General features: G+C 39.8%; 1 protein-coding gene and 1 long non-coding RNA gene across 2 annotated transcripts; one reads left to right on the top strand and one right to left on the bottom strand.

The window, feature by feature from the left end:
• Window positions 1-5,287: 5,287 nt before the first annotated feature.
• Window positions 5,288-8,110, bottom strand: LOC136690363 (uncharacterized). The gene is made up of 3 exons (XR_010801740.1): window positions 7,996-8,110; window positions 7,346-7,460; window positions 5,288-6,338 (listed from the first exon to the last, which is right to left on the bottom strand). It is a non-coding gene; the product is annotated as an uncharacterized lncRNA (long non-coding RNA).
• A 636-nt stretch (window positions 8,111-8,746) lies between these two features.
• hspa8b (heat shock protein family A (Hsp70) member 8b) lies at window positions 8,747-16,835 on the top strand. Its single transcript, XM_066662565.1, has 9 exons — window positions 8,747-8,942; window positions 11,993-12,209; window positions 12,299-12,504; window positions 12,728-12,880; window positions 13,242-13,797; window positions 13,885-14,087; window positions 15,107-15,305; window positions 15,397-15,629; window positions 16,244-16,835. Exons 2-9 carry the CDS (start codon window positions 12,005-12,007, stop codon window positions 16,424-16,426), a joined length of 1,938 nt encoding a protein of 645 aa, XP_066518662.1. The 5' UTR covers window positions 8,747-8,942; window positions 11,993-12,004; the 3' UTR covers window positions 16,427-16,835.
• The last annotated feature ends 122 nt before the right edge of the window (window positions 16,836-16,957 follow it).

Consider the following 16,957-nt stretch of genomic DNA (forward strand, 5'->3'; position numbering starts at 1 on the left):
CAGAATTCAAACCAGGAATAATCACCTCTTGTAATTTGACTGTTATACTATTTTATTTTCTGAAAAAAAAAAAAAAAAGATTGTTGCATGAATACAACTTACTGGTATTCTCAGACTGAGGCTGTATCCACCATCTCTTTTCTACCTACAGGGAGAGATGCAAGAAACATGCTCTCAGTAAATTTAAATATATATTTATCAGTTATGGAACTGGGCTTACAACCGGAAGGTTGCCATTTCCAGAACAGACAGGTCATGACCTCCAACCCCCAACTGCCGTGGCTAGGGCTGCCCACGGCTCCGGGCATGTGTGCTTACTGCCCCCTAGTGTGTTTGTGAATGTGTGTTTCGCTGCACGGAGAACATATTCCTGTGTGTGCAAGCACAGTGACCAGTATAGTCATACTAATTCTAATATCGACAACTGGAACCCCGAAATAATTTAAATAACAGTTAATGCTTATTAAAAAAACTATATTATTACATTTTAAAAATCTATATAGCAGCTGAATAGAAGGGGAAACATTTAACTGTATATATAAAAAAGCAAACTGCAGTATAGGAAAGCATATATGAATGAGTACAATGGTGTTTTTGGAAACATTCTTTAATTTTATATTGCATTTGCATTTACATGTTTTCCTCCCAAACAAAAATACATAAAATGTACAAACCCCTTTTCTTACATTCTGTTCTGTGTCATGTTTTGGTTCCTGGGTGATTCCATGTGTTTCCCTTGTCATGTGTTCATCCCATCCTTGTTCCATTTGACTTTGTCTTGTTTAGTTTCCAGGTGTGTCTTGTCTTGTGGTGTTTTATAGCCTTTAGTGCTGTAGATTCCTGTTTATCTTCTATTTAAGATAGTCTTGTGTTTGTCTTGAGTCTTTGCGTAGGTTTGCACAATGTGAGTTTTCCTTAACTTCCTGTTGTGTGTAGTAGCTTTTCTTGTTCTGTTGAGTCTGCCAGTGTTCTTAGTATCCAGTGTTTAATGTACATTTTTGTATTGGATCTATTTAGTTCTCTATTTAGGTCTTCTGTCACTCCTCTAGCTTGTCTGTTTGTCTTTATCTTCTGCCCTTCTCTCTTTGGTATGTAATCTTTTTTTAGTCTAATGTCTTTTGCCTGTCGGCTGCCCGTCTTATGTGTTTGTCTTTTATTTTAAACTCCCACTGTATTTTGAGAGACCAGAAATGTGGTCATCTAATGATGCATAGCACATTTCTACTACTTGTTGACCATGTCAAACACAGCCAGTGTAGTAGTGCAGGCACTTTAAAAACATGAGTGGCAAACCCAGTGGGTTTCTAGAGAAACTGTGAAGGAATAGGTTTAACCAGTTGAGAAAAATACAAGTTTAAAATTGAGTTTTCAAATTGTGCATAAAATGACTCTATGACTGCTGTGTATTTATAATATCCTACATAAACCCTGAATGATAAATAAGCATAATATACATAAAGCCTGATGCTGATGATGTATCAAATGCTTTTGAACAATTAGTTAAAAATGGCTGCACAGAGCTGCTTTCTGTGTAAAGCTGAAATCATATTTAAATCAAGCGTGATGGCAGTCTCTAAAACCAGACTAATGTGCCCAGGTTATGTGCTGAAAGGAGTGATTTAATCTGATTATTTACCACAGAATCCAGTGTAGTGTGCTAGGAGTGATCATTTAGAGACAAGCCTATAATTGTTGGCTTGTCGGACACTCCTCTGCCTTTATGTAAACGAGTTACGTAAACAGCCTTCCAGACTGTAGGAACTGTCCCAGTTAGAACTGAAAGATTAAAATGACTTTATGTATCTAGCTACAATTAGAACAGCAAGCTTTATAAAGTAGGGATGAAGTTTATCCTCATGTTGGAATTTCACTGAATTCAGCCAGCAATGCCTTCACCACATCACCAGAAACAACTGTTACATGAAACAAGAATATCAGAAGAGAACTATGGAGGTATATGTAGTGCAAAACCCCTGAGCACATGTGACAGTGAGATTTGTAGTTGTAGAAAATAGTCACACGTGTATCAATAAATTTGAAGTCACAGAGAAAATCTCTACAGGAGTTGCAAACCTGTAGATTTTTTCCCTCTTCCACAAATACAATTTAACAGTTACACCTTTACAAATTCATCATTGCAGCTGCACAAATCCAGTTCTACACACACAAGTACAAAAATGTCATACGCTCACAGTTTTGCTCCAGCTGCAGTGGTGAATATGGTGCACACTCATATAAAACATGCACAAAAGTTGGACATCCGCAAACCAATACGTGAATTGGTTACACAGCTGTATTTTTTGCACAAACAAGTCATTGATTACATGTGTAAGTCAAATTATATTTTGAATAAAAGATATTTGGTGCAAAAGTGAGCACACAGAATTTGTCATGTGTGAGGGAAAAAGACAGCATTTGTGACTAACAGCAGCAGATTCAAGCAGATGTAGTCATTGACTTGTGTTTGTGCAAAAAACACAGGTGTGTAACTCGCATTGCACAGATTCACGTAGTAGTTTGCGGATGTGCAACTTTTGTGCTTGTTTTTTACGAGTGTGTGAATGTGTTTTACACCATATTCACCACTGCAATTGGAGCAAAACTGTGAGCGTATATTTTTGTACTTGTGTGTGTAGAATTGGATTGCAATGATGAATTTGTAAAGGTGTAAATGCTAAGTTGTGGAAGAGGGAAAAAATCTACAGGTTTGCAACTCCTGAAGAGATTTTCTCTATGACTTCAAATTTATTGATACATGTGTGACCTGGAGGGGGGCACCAGTCCTTCACAGGGTGACCCACACTCACACATTCACTCACACCTATGGACACTTTTGAGTCACCAATCCACTTATAAACATGTGTTTTTGGACTGTGGGAGGAAACCGGAGCACCCGTAAGAAACCCACGCTGACACAGGGAGAACACACCAAACTCCTCACAGACAGTCACCTGGAGCGGGACTCGAACCCACAACCTCCAGTCAAAACTCTGGACACAGAGTGGAGGCTGCAGACACATAGTCACTGTGAACCACACATAGCTTGATCAAAGTAGTCAGACACACAAGGAAAAAACATAATTTTTCAATGTAAATAGAATTTTGATTAAATTATTTTATTATCTTCTTTTCGGTCACAGATCTTATTTTCACTCTCTAATCCTTTTTTTGTTCAGTTGCAGATCCTTTTCGTTGCAGATCGCCTGCAAAGTGCTGGGAAACTTAAGTGTGTTTGTGGAACTACCCACTCTGACAGAGTTTATAGCTCTTTTACTGCGATAGGTACCAAATGTTGTCTAAAAGAGCTCACTATAAAGGACTTTGTCACTGAAGTCAATGTTTTACACTGAATATTCCATATAATGTGAGAGTTCCGCGATGATTCTCATTGTTAACACTGAGGAAGCTCCTCCGCCTTCATTGCAATGCTGTCAGTCATTAGACCACGCCCCTCTCCGCTGATGTCCCGCCTCTCACGCGAGAAAAGGAAAAATAAAACTGAAAACAAGGATTCGAAATTCATTATCTGTAACCGCTTATCCAATTCAGGGGCACAGTGGGTCCAGAGCCTACCTGGAATCATTGGGTGCAAGGCAGGAATACACCCTGGAGGGGGGGCCAGCCCTTCACAGGGCAACACACACATACGGACACTTTAGAGTCGCCAATACACTACTTTTTGGACTGTGGGAGGAAACCAGAGGAAACCCACACAGACACAGTCACCCGGAGCGGGAATCGAACCCACAACCTCCAGGCCCGTGGAGCTGTGTGACTGCGACACTACCTGCTGCGCCACCGTGCCTCCCCAGGATTCAAAATTGAACAAGTAAAAATAAGATCTGTGACCGAAAAAAAATATATGAAACTAAAAAAAAAAAAGGTTTGAATCTAAAAACATAAAATCTGCAATTGAAAACTATAAGACTTCAAATATCAAAATATATAGGAACGTGAAAATTGAAAATAAATTATTCATTCCAAAAAATAAAATAATTGAACCAAAATTCTATTTAAATTGAAATATATATGCATTGTTGTATCAAGATTTGAACTTCCAGTTTCAGATTTTTTTTTTCAAATGAACAAAATTTTTGACCCTAATATAGCTCCATAAAACCACCACATCATAACCCAAAGGAAACTGCCAGGGAAACTGTAAATCTTGAATCAAAGCCTGTACTGCCCATTGTCAGCAGGGGGCAACGACGGCGTCGAGAGGCTTGTATTCCAGGGGACTCAAAGACCCAGAATATCAAGGGGTAATTAATGTTAGACAGGTGCACCTGGTGGCCCCTGCATTTATGGCTGGTGCAAACAGCACACCTTCGTCACACCTGTGTTGAGGACAGACTGGTATGGTGTACTCAGGCTGAATAATCAGAGCTGTCTAAAAGCTGCCAATATAATCAGCCCCCATTCTTTTGAGAGGTGCTTCTGTTGGGATTTTAATTTGGTTTGTGCCACGCCAGCACTTATTCTGCATAGCATTCAGCTCTGTGCATTTTTGGTGCTGGTTTGTTTGTCTTTGTTTTGTCTTTGGCTCCACCTTGTGGCACATTCTTGGGCAGAGAAGAACGAACCTCACACAGCCATGCACTGCCAAGTGTTGCTTACAGACCTATCTAAGAAAACTGGGCAGTAACTCACTGAGTATGATTCACTTAATACTGCCATGACATGACAGACAGATATTGCCTTGTAAAGTAGTGAGTAAGAGCAACTGTGAAAGTACAGAACAAAAAGCTTTAAAGAGTTTCTGGAGTATAATTTTCATCAGGATCCATTAACTAGGAGGATATTGTAACACCTACTGTTTAAATTACAGACAAAACAAAACACATTTTTACTGATTTTCCAAAGTGTTTTGCCTTAGGAAACTTCTTGAATACAGAACCTTATGGCGTTGAGGGGTGGGGTTGCCCTGTGTGCACCCAGTGCCCTGTGTAATGACATCAGCATCCTTTTTTAGCATTGTCTCTGAAACGAGCACCAACGGACAGTTGCTGTCAAAAACAAACATGGTGTTACTATTGTTACTGTGTTCTGGGGACAATTATAATGGACATACACAAATACACAAATATACATGGGGCAGCCATGACCTAATTGTTAGAGAAGCAGGACTGAGACTGGAAGGTCACCTGTTTAATTCACACAAGCTTCAGGAAATGTTATTTATTTATTTGTATTTGTTTATTCATGACACAGCACTGTGGGAGGAAACCAGAGCACCTGGAGGAAACCCACACAGACATAGGGAGAACACACCAAACTTCTCACACACCGATAATGACCTCAAGGCAGGGCTCAAACTCACAAACCCAGGACCCTGGAACACCTGCAGCAGCACCACCAAGTGCCACATTTTTCATCGCAGCACTGTGTAAACGTCAGATGAAATGACACATCCTCACTGTTTTACTTTTCCAGACAAAACAGGCATTAAATTCAAGCTTATTCTTTTTTTGGAGATGATTCTGATCAGATGTAAAATAAAAATGGATTATTTTAAGATTTATTTAAAAATAAAGAGAAATCAGGACTAGTACAAATCATATGACCCAGTAACTGTCACTGTCAGATACAGTCCTTAAACCTTTCATCATCTTTGAGAGACAGTACACGTGCAGTCTTGCTGTTTCCATCCACCTCTCCACTGTGAGGGGACAAATCAACACTATGGGTCTTAAAGGATGTTTAACTGTCAATAAGCCAAAGCTGAGAAATGGAGGTCGTCATAAAAGTGGAATAGTTTCAGATCAAATAAACAAACTCCTTGTGTTTTCACAATAACTGAGTAACACAGCAGGGTTTGGATGTTAACTGTTAAACTGTTTTGGGCTGAACTTTGTTAAATTATGAAAACGTCACCTCTAGGGGAAAACTGTAATAAAAGAAAAATGTTGTATGGTGTGACTTTGGGAAGATGTGTTTTTTCCCCCAAAATTGTTGGTGTAATGGGACAATTTTTAGCAGCCACATATCTCCATAGACAATGCAAATTGTGGGCTAGAACAGTACAAGTCTCCCCAGCATTTGGCTACAGAGCAGTGAACGTGAGTTCTCTGGGGAAAGAGTGCAAGTCTCATACCTCTGGGATGAGCTGGAGTAATTCAGAACTAATTATCAATCATCTGAGTCTGAATGTAATCGAACCCTCACTGCACGGTTCACACATCTATTGTAAATCTTTCCCTGAGGAGAAGAGACAGCTACTGAAGTAAAGATGTGTCCAACCCTCCTGTGTCAGAAAAAAAATGCAGCTGAGCAGGAATCTACCAGCATTTGGATGTATCTCCTCATCAGTTACCAATGTAAACATAGGCTTCTGGAGACTGCAAACGAAACAAAAATTAATTAATTCCTTCATTCATCTTCTGTAACTTGCATTCAGGGTTGCGGTGGGTCCTGAAGCCCACCTAGATGACATCAGGAATAAGATATATATTGACCATATCAAATATATTACAATACAGTCTGTAAGAAATAGTCACATTTTTGTTTTTATTGTTTTGGATTCTCTACACTGTGTATCCAGCACCGTACAGAACTGGCTTGTAACTCACTCACTCACATACATTGTGTCCTTGTTACATCTGAAGTTATATCAATACCTTAAAGGCAATGTTCATGAGTGTAATCAAAAATCACTTTAATATAAAATTCAAAGGATGTTTCCTTGCTAGCGCTCCAGTCTGTTTGCGTGCTCGAAATTGGTGTAATGTGTTTACGAAGCCTGGTGTCAGTACATGCCTGAAAAAACAAAGTGTCTCTGTCTGGTACGCTAGGCTTTTTCTCTCTCTGCTCACACCAGTGAAAACACATCTGGAGTTTTTTTTTTAAAAAAAACAACTGAGAGAACTCCAAACATTGAAAAGCATAAACAAAGATGAGGATATTGCTCTATTCTGGATTACTCACGGTGAAAATATCTCTAAATTCGGGAGATGGCTAGCTTCATGAAAGTATAAAGATCAAAAGTACAACAGAACTCAAGATACAAATGAGTTTCAGTGGCAATTCAAACAGTGAATAAAATTTACTGAAAGGTTTAATTTCAGTCACACACTACTGTCTGTTTTTCTAACCCTCAAACATACCATTCCACCTTAAAAGAAGAACATTTCCCCATGATCGTAGACGTACCCTTTAAACTATCAATGAATCGTGGTTTTTTCATAGAGTGTTTAATTTTACCGGACCACAGGTAAAGGGACAAACTTACTCAAATATACAAAAATACTTATTTATTTTTCTTATGACTGCACTTACAGACAGCACTGAAATGCATGCCATTCTACTGCTGTGGACACTGTTTATATTTACGCTTTCATTTTCTTACCTTGTAAGAAAAGGTCAGAATTTGTATCACATGGCTTCTGTAGCTGCAATGTCAATCTTCCAGTTCTTCTAAACTAAACAAAGAATGCGTGGAACTGGCTCTCTCCTGATCTAACCTGTGTAAAGACAAGACCTGTATTTACAGAGTGCAGTAGAAAAACGGCATGTTAGCTGTGACGGCTTCCAACTGTACTAAGACTATCAAGCCTTATCTTATTTTGTTCCCTTCTGCTTTAATATATACCTATTCATTAATCATGAACATGTTTACAACAGGTTAATAATAACTAACATCTTGTTTCTCTTTTCCGTGTTAGATAATGTAGGAAATGGTCATGTCCTCCAGGAATGTCTGGCCTGATTAAGGTTAAACGTATGATTCACTCACCAAAATGGAATCTCTTTCATTTGTTTTGCTATAAACTCAGAGGTGTGGTACTGCTCACACAGTGATTAATATACAAAAACCTGATGAAACATGTCTTGAAGTTTAGTGCTAGTGTTTTTCCTCAGAGCTCTAGAAGAATCTAAACTGAACTACTTTAACATTTGAGGCTCTAACAGGAGATACAATGGCGTTCAAATTAATAGTGCAGCATGCAGCAAATATGTTTATGAACTCATGACAGTTGTACTGTTGAAAATACTTACATTTAATTATCTACACTAGGTCTGTGTTATTTTTGTCATACCAACAATAGCACTGTACAGTTTTACTTTATTAAAAGCTTATTTTATGAAAAAACACTGTGAGACAGGTTCTATCTTTTGGCAGTAACTCTGTCTTTCTGTTTGACTTTGCATTCGCTTCCTTTAAGAGCCCAGTTTAAAAGAATCTTTTCAGTGACCGAATCACGTTCAGTCCAGGCGCTGCGTCGTGCGGAAAAAAGAGTAAACAGTGAGTCGGATGTGTCGGTTCAAAGGTGGCGGTTGATTAATCTGAATCCAACTCGTTGTAGTCCTTATGGCACTGTGTTCTCTGGAGTCGATTCCGACTCTCGAAGCCAAAAACTGAATCTTAACCGAGACAGGGGCAGACGGGTTTATTGATAAAGCAACATAGCAAAAACAAGTAATTTACCCCATTCTCATTTCCTACAGTTCATAATGATGTGTAAAGGATTCAAATTCTAATATTTAAGGGCTGGAAGGTGGGTGCTCTCTGGAGCACGACTCACACTGAATCCTGTATTAATACACGCATCCGTCAAAATGCCAATCGAGCCATGTGGGCTGCATGGGTCCAAAACCACATAACTATAAGTTCTGCTGGGCCGTTCAGACTCGAAGGAAGAATCGGCTCTTGGGGAGTCAACTTCTCATCAACGCCTATAAAGATCCTTCTAGTTAACGCTCCTTCTTTCCACGGACCGTAGGCTGCGCTCCTCCTCGCTGTTTTCATTGGTCTCTGCGTTTTGGGCGCAGTTGATGATTGGCCATGATTTTCGTTCCGTGTTCTGGACGCTTCTGCGGGCAGTGTTTAAGGAGGCGCGGAGAGATGCTGCTGCAGACCTGCAGGAGTCTACACTGACGCATACTCGGCTTTAAGCTCAGTCACTCAGTCCAGAGAACGACAGCGAGCACCAAAGTAATATCAGGTAAGAAAATACCGTTCACGACCACCTCACCGGACGCCCCCGGTGAACTCGGAGGTAGACTGGTGTCAGGGACAGTTTTAAAGCTTTTAGTACACACTGGAATTTTGGACGAAATGTTGTAGTGGAATGTGGAATTCTGGCGCAGTGTTTCAGAACGTAAATCGTTCGTGACTTCAGTTCTAGAATACTTGACTGCGAAGACGTGGCAGAGAACGTTCTAGAAGGCGATAACGAAATGAAAAGTGGCCAGAGAAGGCGACTCCCAGCCCCAGTATTATGTAATGTCATGACTGCGGAAACCCTCTTTAACTCTGTTTAAACAGTAACACATTAACTGAGCTCTGAACTCGATCAGTCCACCAGCGTTTCTCAAAACAACAGCCAAGAAAACTCTGCCTTCATGAAAACAACAGCATGGTTTATTAACGGGGAATTATTCTCATTTAACGCAGTTCTCGAGGTGTAAAAAGTCAGTCAGGTGTTTAATGCGAAATGGTGCATTTTAGAGGAACTTTTGTTACACCTTTAATAACAGGAACTCCGAACTCCAAACGTTATATTTGGGCTAAATCCGGTCAGTCCCCTATGGCCTTCATTTAGCTCAAAACACAGAACAATTTGGGCTGTGTTTGGTCCTTATTTGATCCAGATTTAACCCAAAATGAACGTCTTTCTTTACAGCTCAGACCCAGACATGAAATTATGAAACCATTAATGTTGACAGATAGTTATATACATATTGAGGAAAGTCGCTAAAAGGAACAGAGTCTAAATAAGAAAAACGAAGAAAGAAAGAAAGAAAGAAAGAAGAAGAAACGGATGCGCGCTCCCGGCTGCGGTCTCTCTCATAGAACTCTGATTTTCACGGCTCTGACTAGGATCCGAAAAAAAAAGACGGGGTTTAATTTTGACCAAATTCTAACGTCTAACTTTGGGTTAAATAAATGACAGTTCGACCAGATTTAGCCCAAAACGACTTGTTTGGCGGTTGCTGGCGAACTATTATAAAGGAGATATGCATGCACTGTGAATGACCTGTCTGTCGTCCTCTGTGTGGGTTATGCGTGAGCAGTAGACTCGTATTTTAAATATAAATATGTATAAAGTATCACACAGACACACACACAAATATTAACTCTGGGTGAAACAACACCGCTAGCTAATTCCCCTGGCGTCTTGTGACTGATTGGTCGCTCAAAGTCAGAAGTTAGAATAGTTCATTCTGATTGGGCGAGCAGAAGGAGGGTGGAGCCACCTTTTAAAAAAGATGGAAAAGACAAACATGTCGTCTGTCAAATTAAAAACATCACCAAAATGACAACTTTACAGGAGGAATAAAAATATCACTGTAAAAATATATTATTCCAAATTTTAGAGCATTTCTATTGGTCCCTTCATCATGACATTTTTACACAATGTGAAGGATGTTCAAATGCCATGTTCAAATGATGCAGTAAACTATAAATGGACAAAAATGGAAATATATGTTTTTGATTGGAGAGTGACCATATGTTGTTTGAAGTGCAAGTACAATGAACATTTCTATTTGAGATGGACAGAGACCGACTTGAAATGTAATTGAATAAAACTTCAAAATCAAAATCTGTGTTTGACTGAGGTTTAATTGAGTTAGTCAGTTGCAGGGTTAAATAAACTAACCTAAAGAAGCTATGATTCCTTTGGCAGCTAATGCTAACTCCAGATTAGTTTGTCAGTGTTAGACTAGCTAGTGCATTGTACTGGAGCATGTAGTTAAACTGGATTCCTGAGGCTCCAGCTGGGTTTGTGATGTGAAGCTGATTGTAAACAACTTGGCATAGGTGCGATGTTTGTGGTTCTCATTTTAAAATGGTCATCTGACCTGGTCTACTGACTCAGGAAAATTAGCCGTGCCTGCTCATTCAGCCTCAGATAACTGAGAGATTCTCTCTTCTCTCTGGGTTGTGTGTGTGTGGCTGGTGAGGGTGTAATGTGATAGTTTTATTTTTACTCCCTTTTTTATGATCAGTCACCAACTGGGCTCAATTTTCCATCTTTGTGCTTTCTTAATTTCCTTGGCATATTGTATTAAATTGGGTAAAACTTTAATAACACTGTGAGGAGAATCAGTCTCTGCAGCATCAGCAGGAAGGGAGATTTTTTGTGTGTGTGTAATTAAAAGTATTAACATTAGACGTGTTTAACAATTTCACTTGTAGTAGTTCAGATTTGTTGCGGCATGTTCGAGTTCTGATGGCTTTTTGAAAAAGAGGTTTAGTAAGTCATGGTAAAGTAGCTATTATTTTATAATTAGAATATTCTTCAGTTATGTGCTGTCCATCTGATGTCACAATCGTTGATAAAGCAAGCTTAAATTAGTTCTCAAAATGCAACCTTTAGTACATATTTAGTACAAATTATTTTCAAGAGTAAGTCCCTACTGACTTCTGCTTCATCCAGTAGTTGTAGATCTTTGAGTATGCAGTTACTCCCTGCCTCTTTCTCCACCCACCCCTCCACTGCTTACTTGCAGCTCAAAAGCCCCAATTTCAGATTGATATATTTGGTTTCTTAGGTTTATGATTTAAGAAGGCCTGGCTGTCTTAATCTGCCATTTGGAGATTACCTTAGAAACACTGCAGATTCAAATAAATCGAAATAGTAATTCCTAATCATTTTTATTCTGTGGAATTTAAACATAATTGATGAACGTTTGTAGAAAGTAGTGCTGAGTTGGATGTTACTAGGCCATCGGTTGCACATATGAAGTTGTCTTTACTGTACAAAGACAGCCGGACTTTTAAGAGGCAGGATAAACAGGTGCTGATTCAGTGCTAGTAAGATGAGTCCAGCTGACGTGCAGTGAGTGGAAAAAAGGCCCAGTGGCTTAGTGAAGCCTGTCGTCACACAATCAGGAATAGACTGTGAGGGTAATGCTGCTCTCTTGAGATAAAAGACAGAGCAGGATGAATAAAGATGTTATATGAGAGAGCTACATTTATAGGCTTTGTCTGTTTTCTGTCAAACCTCAGTGATACTGAGCAGGAAACTAAGTGCACTTTTATTTGCAGGCAGCAAAAGCCATGTCAAAGGGACCAGCAGTTGGCATTGACCTCGGGACCACCTACTCATGTGTAGGGGTCTTCCAGCATGGCAAAGTTGAAATCATCGCCAATGACCAGGGCAACCGCACCACGCCCAGTTATGTGGCCTTCACAGACACAGAGAGGCTAATTGGAGATGCTGCTAAAAATCAAGTTGCCATGAACCCCACCAACACAGTGTTTGGTAAGCATCCTGTTTGCCTCTGAAAGTGTGTCACTGTTCTTTTTCTTCCATGATGTGTTTAATACCTCTTTCTATTTTTTCATGTATAGATGCAAAGAGACTGATTGGACGTCGATTTGATGATACAGTGGTCCAGTCAGACATGAAGCACTGGCCTTTCACAGTAATCAATGACTCCTCACGCCCTAAAGTACAAGTTGAATACAAAGGCGAGACTAAGACATTTTTTCCAGAAGAGATCTCCTCAATGGTGCTTGTGAAGATGAAAGAAATTGCAGAGGCTTACCTTGGAAAGGTTAGGTTTGTTTTTAGAAAAGAGGATGTGTTTAGTCATAGTTAATTTGTGAGGAATGTTTATAGTTATTTAATACTCAGTATCCCAATAACCCATGCTGAAGCTGTATAACATTAGGCCAATATTTTAGTGTTAATAAAAGCTTCACCTGTGTCAGTGCACACAGTGTACCATATGAATTTCACAAACTGTTAATCTTCATTTTATTTTGTCTTCCATGCAGTCTGTCACCAGTGCAGTCGTTACAGTTCCTGCGTACTTCAATGACTCTCAGCGTCAGGCTACAAAGGATGCAGGGACCATTTCTGGGCTAAATGTTCTTCGTATCATCAACGAACCGACTGCAGCTGCTATCGCCTATGGACTGGACAAGAAAGTAAGTGTGCTGTCATAAAAATATTATAAACCTATAAATCTTTTGGTTAGAAGCTACTTAAGACGGATCGGTGGAAGAAATGTTCGGAGTTCTCTGAATTGTTGTAGATTTTAATGTTGAATAAAACATAAAAGCAATTTTTGGTGAATAGGTTATTATATGTAAATATGCATTGTGAAAGCTGTATAACCATAAAACCATAAATATATATCATTGTGAAAACAAACAAGAAGGAAATATGTTTTTAAAAACATTTTAAGAACATGATTTTACTCAAAGCAAATTTGAAGCTTCTCCACTAGGCTGACAGAATTTCACAGTGGTGAAAATGTTTTAAGTGTTGATTTTTTTTCTCTTGCAGGTGGGCTCAGAAAGAAATGTACTGATTTTTGATCTTGGTGGCGGCACCTTTGATGTCTCCATCCTTACAATTGAAGATGGCATCTTCGAGGTCAAGTCCACTGCTGGAGACACTCACCTGGGCGGGGAAGACTTTGACAACCGCATGGTCAATCACTTCATTTCTGAGTTCAAGCGCAAATACAAGAAGGACATCAGCGACAACAAGAGGGCTGTGCGTCGTCTACGGACGGCCTGCGAGAGGGCCAAACGTACACTGTCCTCCAGCACTCAGGCCAGCATTGAGATTGACTCACTCTATGAGGGCATTGACTTCTACACCTCCATCACCAGGGCTCGCTTCGAGGAGCTGAATGCTGACCTGTTCAGGGGCACCCTGGACCCTGTCGAGAAATCTCTCCGCGATGCCAAACTGGACAAGTCCCAGATCCACGACATTGTCCTGGTTGGAGGCTCTACTCGTATCCCCAAAATACAGAAGCTCCTCCAGGACTTCTTCAATGGTAAAGAACTCAATAAGAGCATCAATCCTGATGAGGCCGTCGCATATGGCGCAGGTGATTTGAATCATCATTTAACTTATGATTGCCATGACTTCTTAAGTTTGGCAAAGCATGTATGTGACTTGGTTTTCTGCTCCACAGCTGTCCAAGCAGCCATTTTATCAGGAGATAAGTCTGAGAACGTCCAGGACCTGCTGCTGCTTGATGTCACTCCTCTGTCTCTGGGTATTGAGACAGCTGGAGGGGTCATGACCATCTTGATCAAGCGCAACACCACCATCCCAACCAAGCAGACACAGACTTTCACCACTTACTCAGATAACCAGCCTGGTGTGCTTATTCAGGTGAGACTGATGTTATTATTGGTTAGAGGCAAACAAAATATTGTTTAATTAGATTGGCCCCAATATCTCACAAATTGACAATCTCTTTTCAAACAAAAAAAATTCAATTCAAAAATTCAGTATCCTCTAAAACTAAACAACTTTGACCAGTCAGGACTCTCTTGGTATCCAAACTTTGCTTCTTTAGTTCTCACTTGAGGCTATTGTTGGTAACCTGGAGGTTGGTAACCAGGGGCCTGGAGGTTGTGGGTTCGATTTGCCACTCCGGGTGACTCTCTGTGAGGAGTTTGGTGTGTTCTCCCCGTGTCTGCGTGGGTTTCCTCCGGGTGCTCTTGTTTCTTCCCACAGTCCAAAAACACATGTTGGTAGGTGGATTGGCGACTCAAAAGTGTCCGTAGGTGTGAATGAATGTGTGTGTGTGTGTGTTGCCCTGTGAAGGACTGGCGCCCCCTCCAGGGTGTATTCCCGCCTTGTGCCCAATGAGTCCAGGTAGGTTCTGGACTCACCGTGATCCTGAACTGAATAATCGGTTACAGATAATGAATGAATGATTCTATTTGTCTCTGACGTGCCAACAACCTTTAAAAATATTCTGGATGTTATATTTATCAAATTCCCAATGACAGTGAAATCATCTGCCACTCTCCAGCTTTTTGGACACATCTCAAATTTCATTTTTACTATTTTCATTAAATGAGTGGTAATATATCAATAAGGCTAATTCTTTTTTTTTTTTTGTAGTTTTATCTTAAGTGTCCTTATCTAAATCCACTTGCACCAATTATTTTATTGAAAAGTGATAGTAAATATTCAGGTTGTAATATATTTGTCTGTTTTAGTTTCCTGCATTTTCCTTAAATGAACACTTGGTAAAGATTGATTTTGATATTGCACAATGTAATTCACCCCCCCCCCCCCAACCTAGTGTTCCTTTAAGGAGGAAATGATATTAATTAAAATTTTCACCAAATTATTACATTCAGGACAGTGCTTTTTACTGTACTATTTATACCCTCCAGGTGTATGAAGGAGAACGAGCCATGACTAAAGACAACAACCTACTTGGGAAGTTTGAGTTAACGGGCATTCCTCCTGCACCCCGAGGCGTCCCTCAGATCGAAGTCACCTTTGACATCGATGCCAATGGTATCATGAATGTCTCTGCAGTAGACAAGAGCACGGGCAAGGAGAACAAAATCACCATCACCAATGACAAAGGTAGAACAGCTGTCCTAAATTTGCCTGCTACATGGATATGTTTGTCTGTTTGGCTTACAATAAGAGACAAACGATAATGTCTCGATTTCAGGTCGTCTCAGCAAGGAGGACATAGAACGAATGGTGCAGGAGGCTGAGAAATACAAGTCTGAGGATGATGACCAGCGAGCCAAAGTGGCTGCCAAGAATGGCCTTGAGTCCTATGCTTTCAACATGAAGTCCACAGTTGAGGATGAGAAATTGAAAGGCAAGATCAGTGATGAGGACAAGCAAAAGGTCCTGGATAAGTGCAGTGAGGTCATCAGTTGGCTGGATAAAAACCAGGTACAGGATGGTTTTAAGCGTGCAGTGGATTTTTCTTTTTAATAAAGACAATTTGGAAACATCACATATAAATAAGAGAATTTTCCCTATTTTCCTTCTATTTTTTCTGCTGAATTTGTAAATGTAGGTGTCTATAATAAAAATAATCTGCTGTGATAGTACACATTATTTCAAAATATCTCCAAAAGCACCTTCAGAAAAGTGAGTTCAGCGATTCACACACAGCTTATCTCCACAAAACAGCACTGCTGATAATGGATTGCTTTTAAGCAGCTGTACATGAGCCGGGAGTGACCAGATTAAATGGCAAGTGTCAGCGAGAGGTGTTTAAAAACCACTTGGAACAATTACTGGAACAATTAAAAAAGTATCCTCGAGTGATAGATTACGTCTCATAACTTTACAAGCCAGATGAATCAGTCAGCAATGGTGTCTAACATCATTAACATGGCTACAGTAACATTTTTACTGCAATGTTCCCATATCAAGTATAGATCATTCAGAGGAGAAGAGTCTGTCGCAGTAGAGGCAACAAAAACTTTTTAATCTTTCAGTATAGCATAAGCTTAATCAGGCCGTGATTTAATTGAGTTATTGTTCTTATGTTTGTGCAGACCGCTGAGAAGGAGGAGTTTGAACACCAGCAGAAAGAGCTGGAGAAGGTGTGTAATCCCATCATCACCAAGCTGTACCAGGGTGCAGGAGGCGCACCAGGTGGGATGCCCGGAGGGTTCCCAGGGGCCGGAGCTGCACCTGGAGGAGCATCTTCTGGACCAACCATTGAGGAAGTTGACTAAAATGTTCTTTGACTTTGCTTACTTGTTCTGAAGTGCACTCAGTTGTCTTTTTTTTTTCAGCATGTTTCTAAACTCGTAATCTCTCAGACCTGCTGTAAAGCAAAAATGTCGCCTAAGAGACGTGTCCCATGGGCATTTATTATTAGTTTTCTAACTAGTTTTCTGAAACCTGTTTATCCACTGATGTTGCTGAAAATATTACATTGTCTCAACTTATTTTCATTTGTTAGAACAAATATCAGAAACAAAATATAACCAACTGTTTATAATATATACGTGCCATTCTCTGAATTTGTTGCATACCAATTTTTGTTTGTTTTTTTATGTTCTCAGAATTGAGGTTAAAATTGCACTGTATAAAACAGTTATTGTCTTCAGTTTTTTAATGCAAAGTTAATAAAGTGCACAGTGAAACAATTGGGCTGATTTGGTGGACTGCTTTATTGTGAGGTAAAGACAAAAAAAATTAATGATGTATTCCTCTTCAGTCATTTATTCGTTGTTATTCAGTAGTTTGGGGTAAACAAATGA

Source organism: Hoplias malabaricus, chromosome 1 (assembly GCF_029633855.1).
Source record: "Hoplias malabaricus isolate fHopMal1 chromosome 1, fHopMal1.hap1, whole genome shotgun sequence".
Classification (NCBI taxonomy): Eukaryota; Metazoa; Chordata; class Actinopteri; order Characiformes; family Erythrinidae; genus Hoplias; species Hoplias malabaricus.

What these genes read in the sequence shown, in the direction of transcription:
- hspa8b (XM_066662565.1), top strand. Translation starts at nt 12,005, where the DNA reads ATGTCAAAGGGACCAGCAGTTGGCATTGACCTCGGGACCACCTACTCA. An exon ending in CCTATGGACTGGACAAGAAA is followed by an intron (nt 12,881 to 13,241) that starts GTAAGTGTGCTG and finishes TTTCTCTTGCAG; the next exon opens with GTGGGCTCAGAAAGAAATGT. An exon ending in AGCCTGGTGTGCTTATTCAG is followed by an intron (nt 14,088 to 15,106) that starts GTGAGACTGATG and finishes TATACCCTCCAG; the next exon opens with GTGTATGAAGGAGAACGAGC.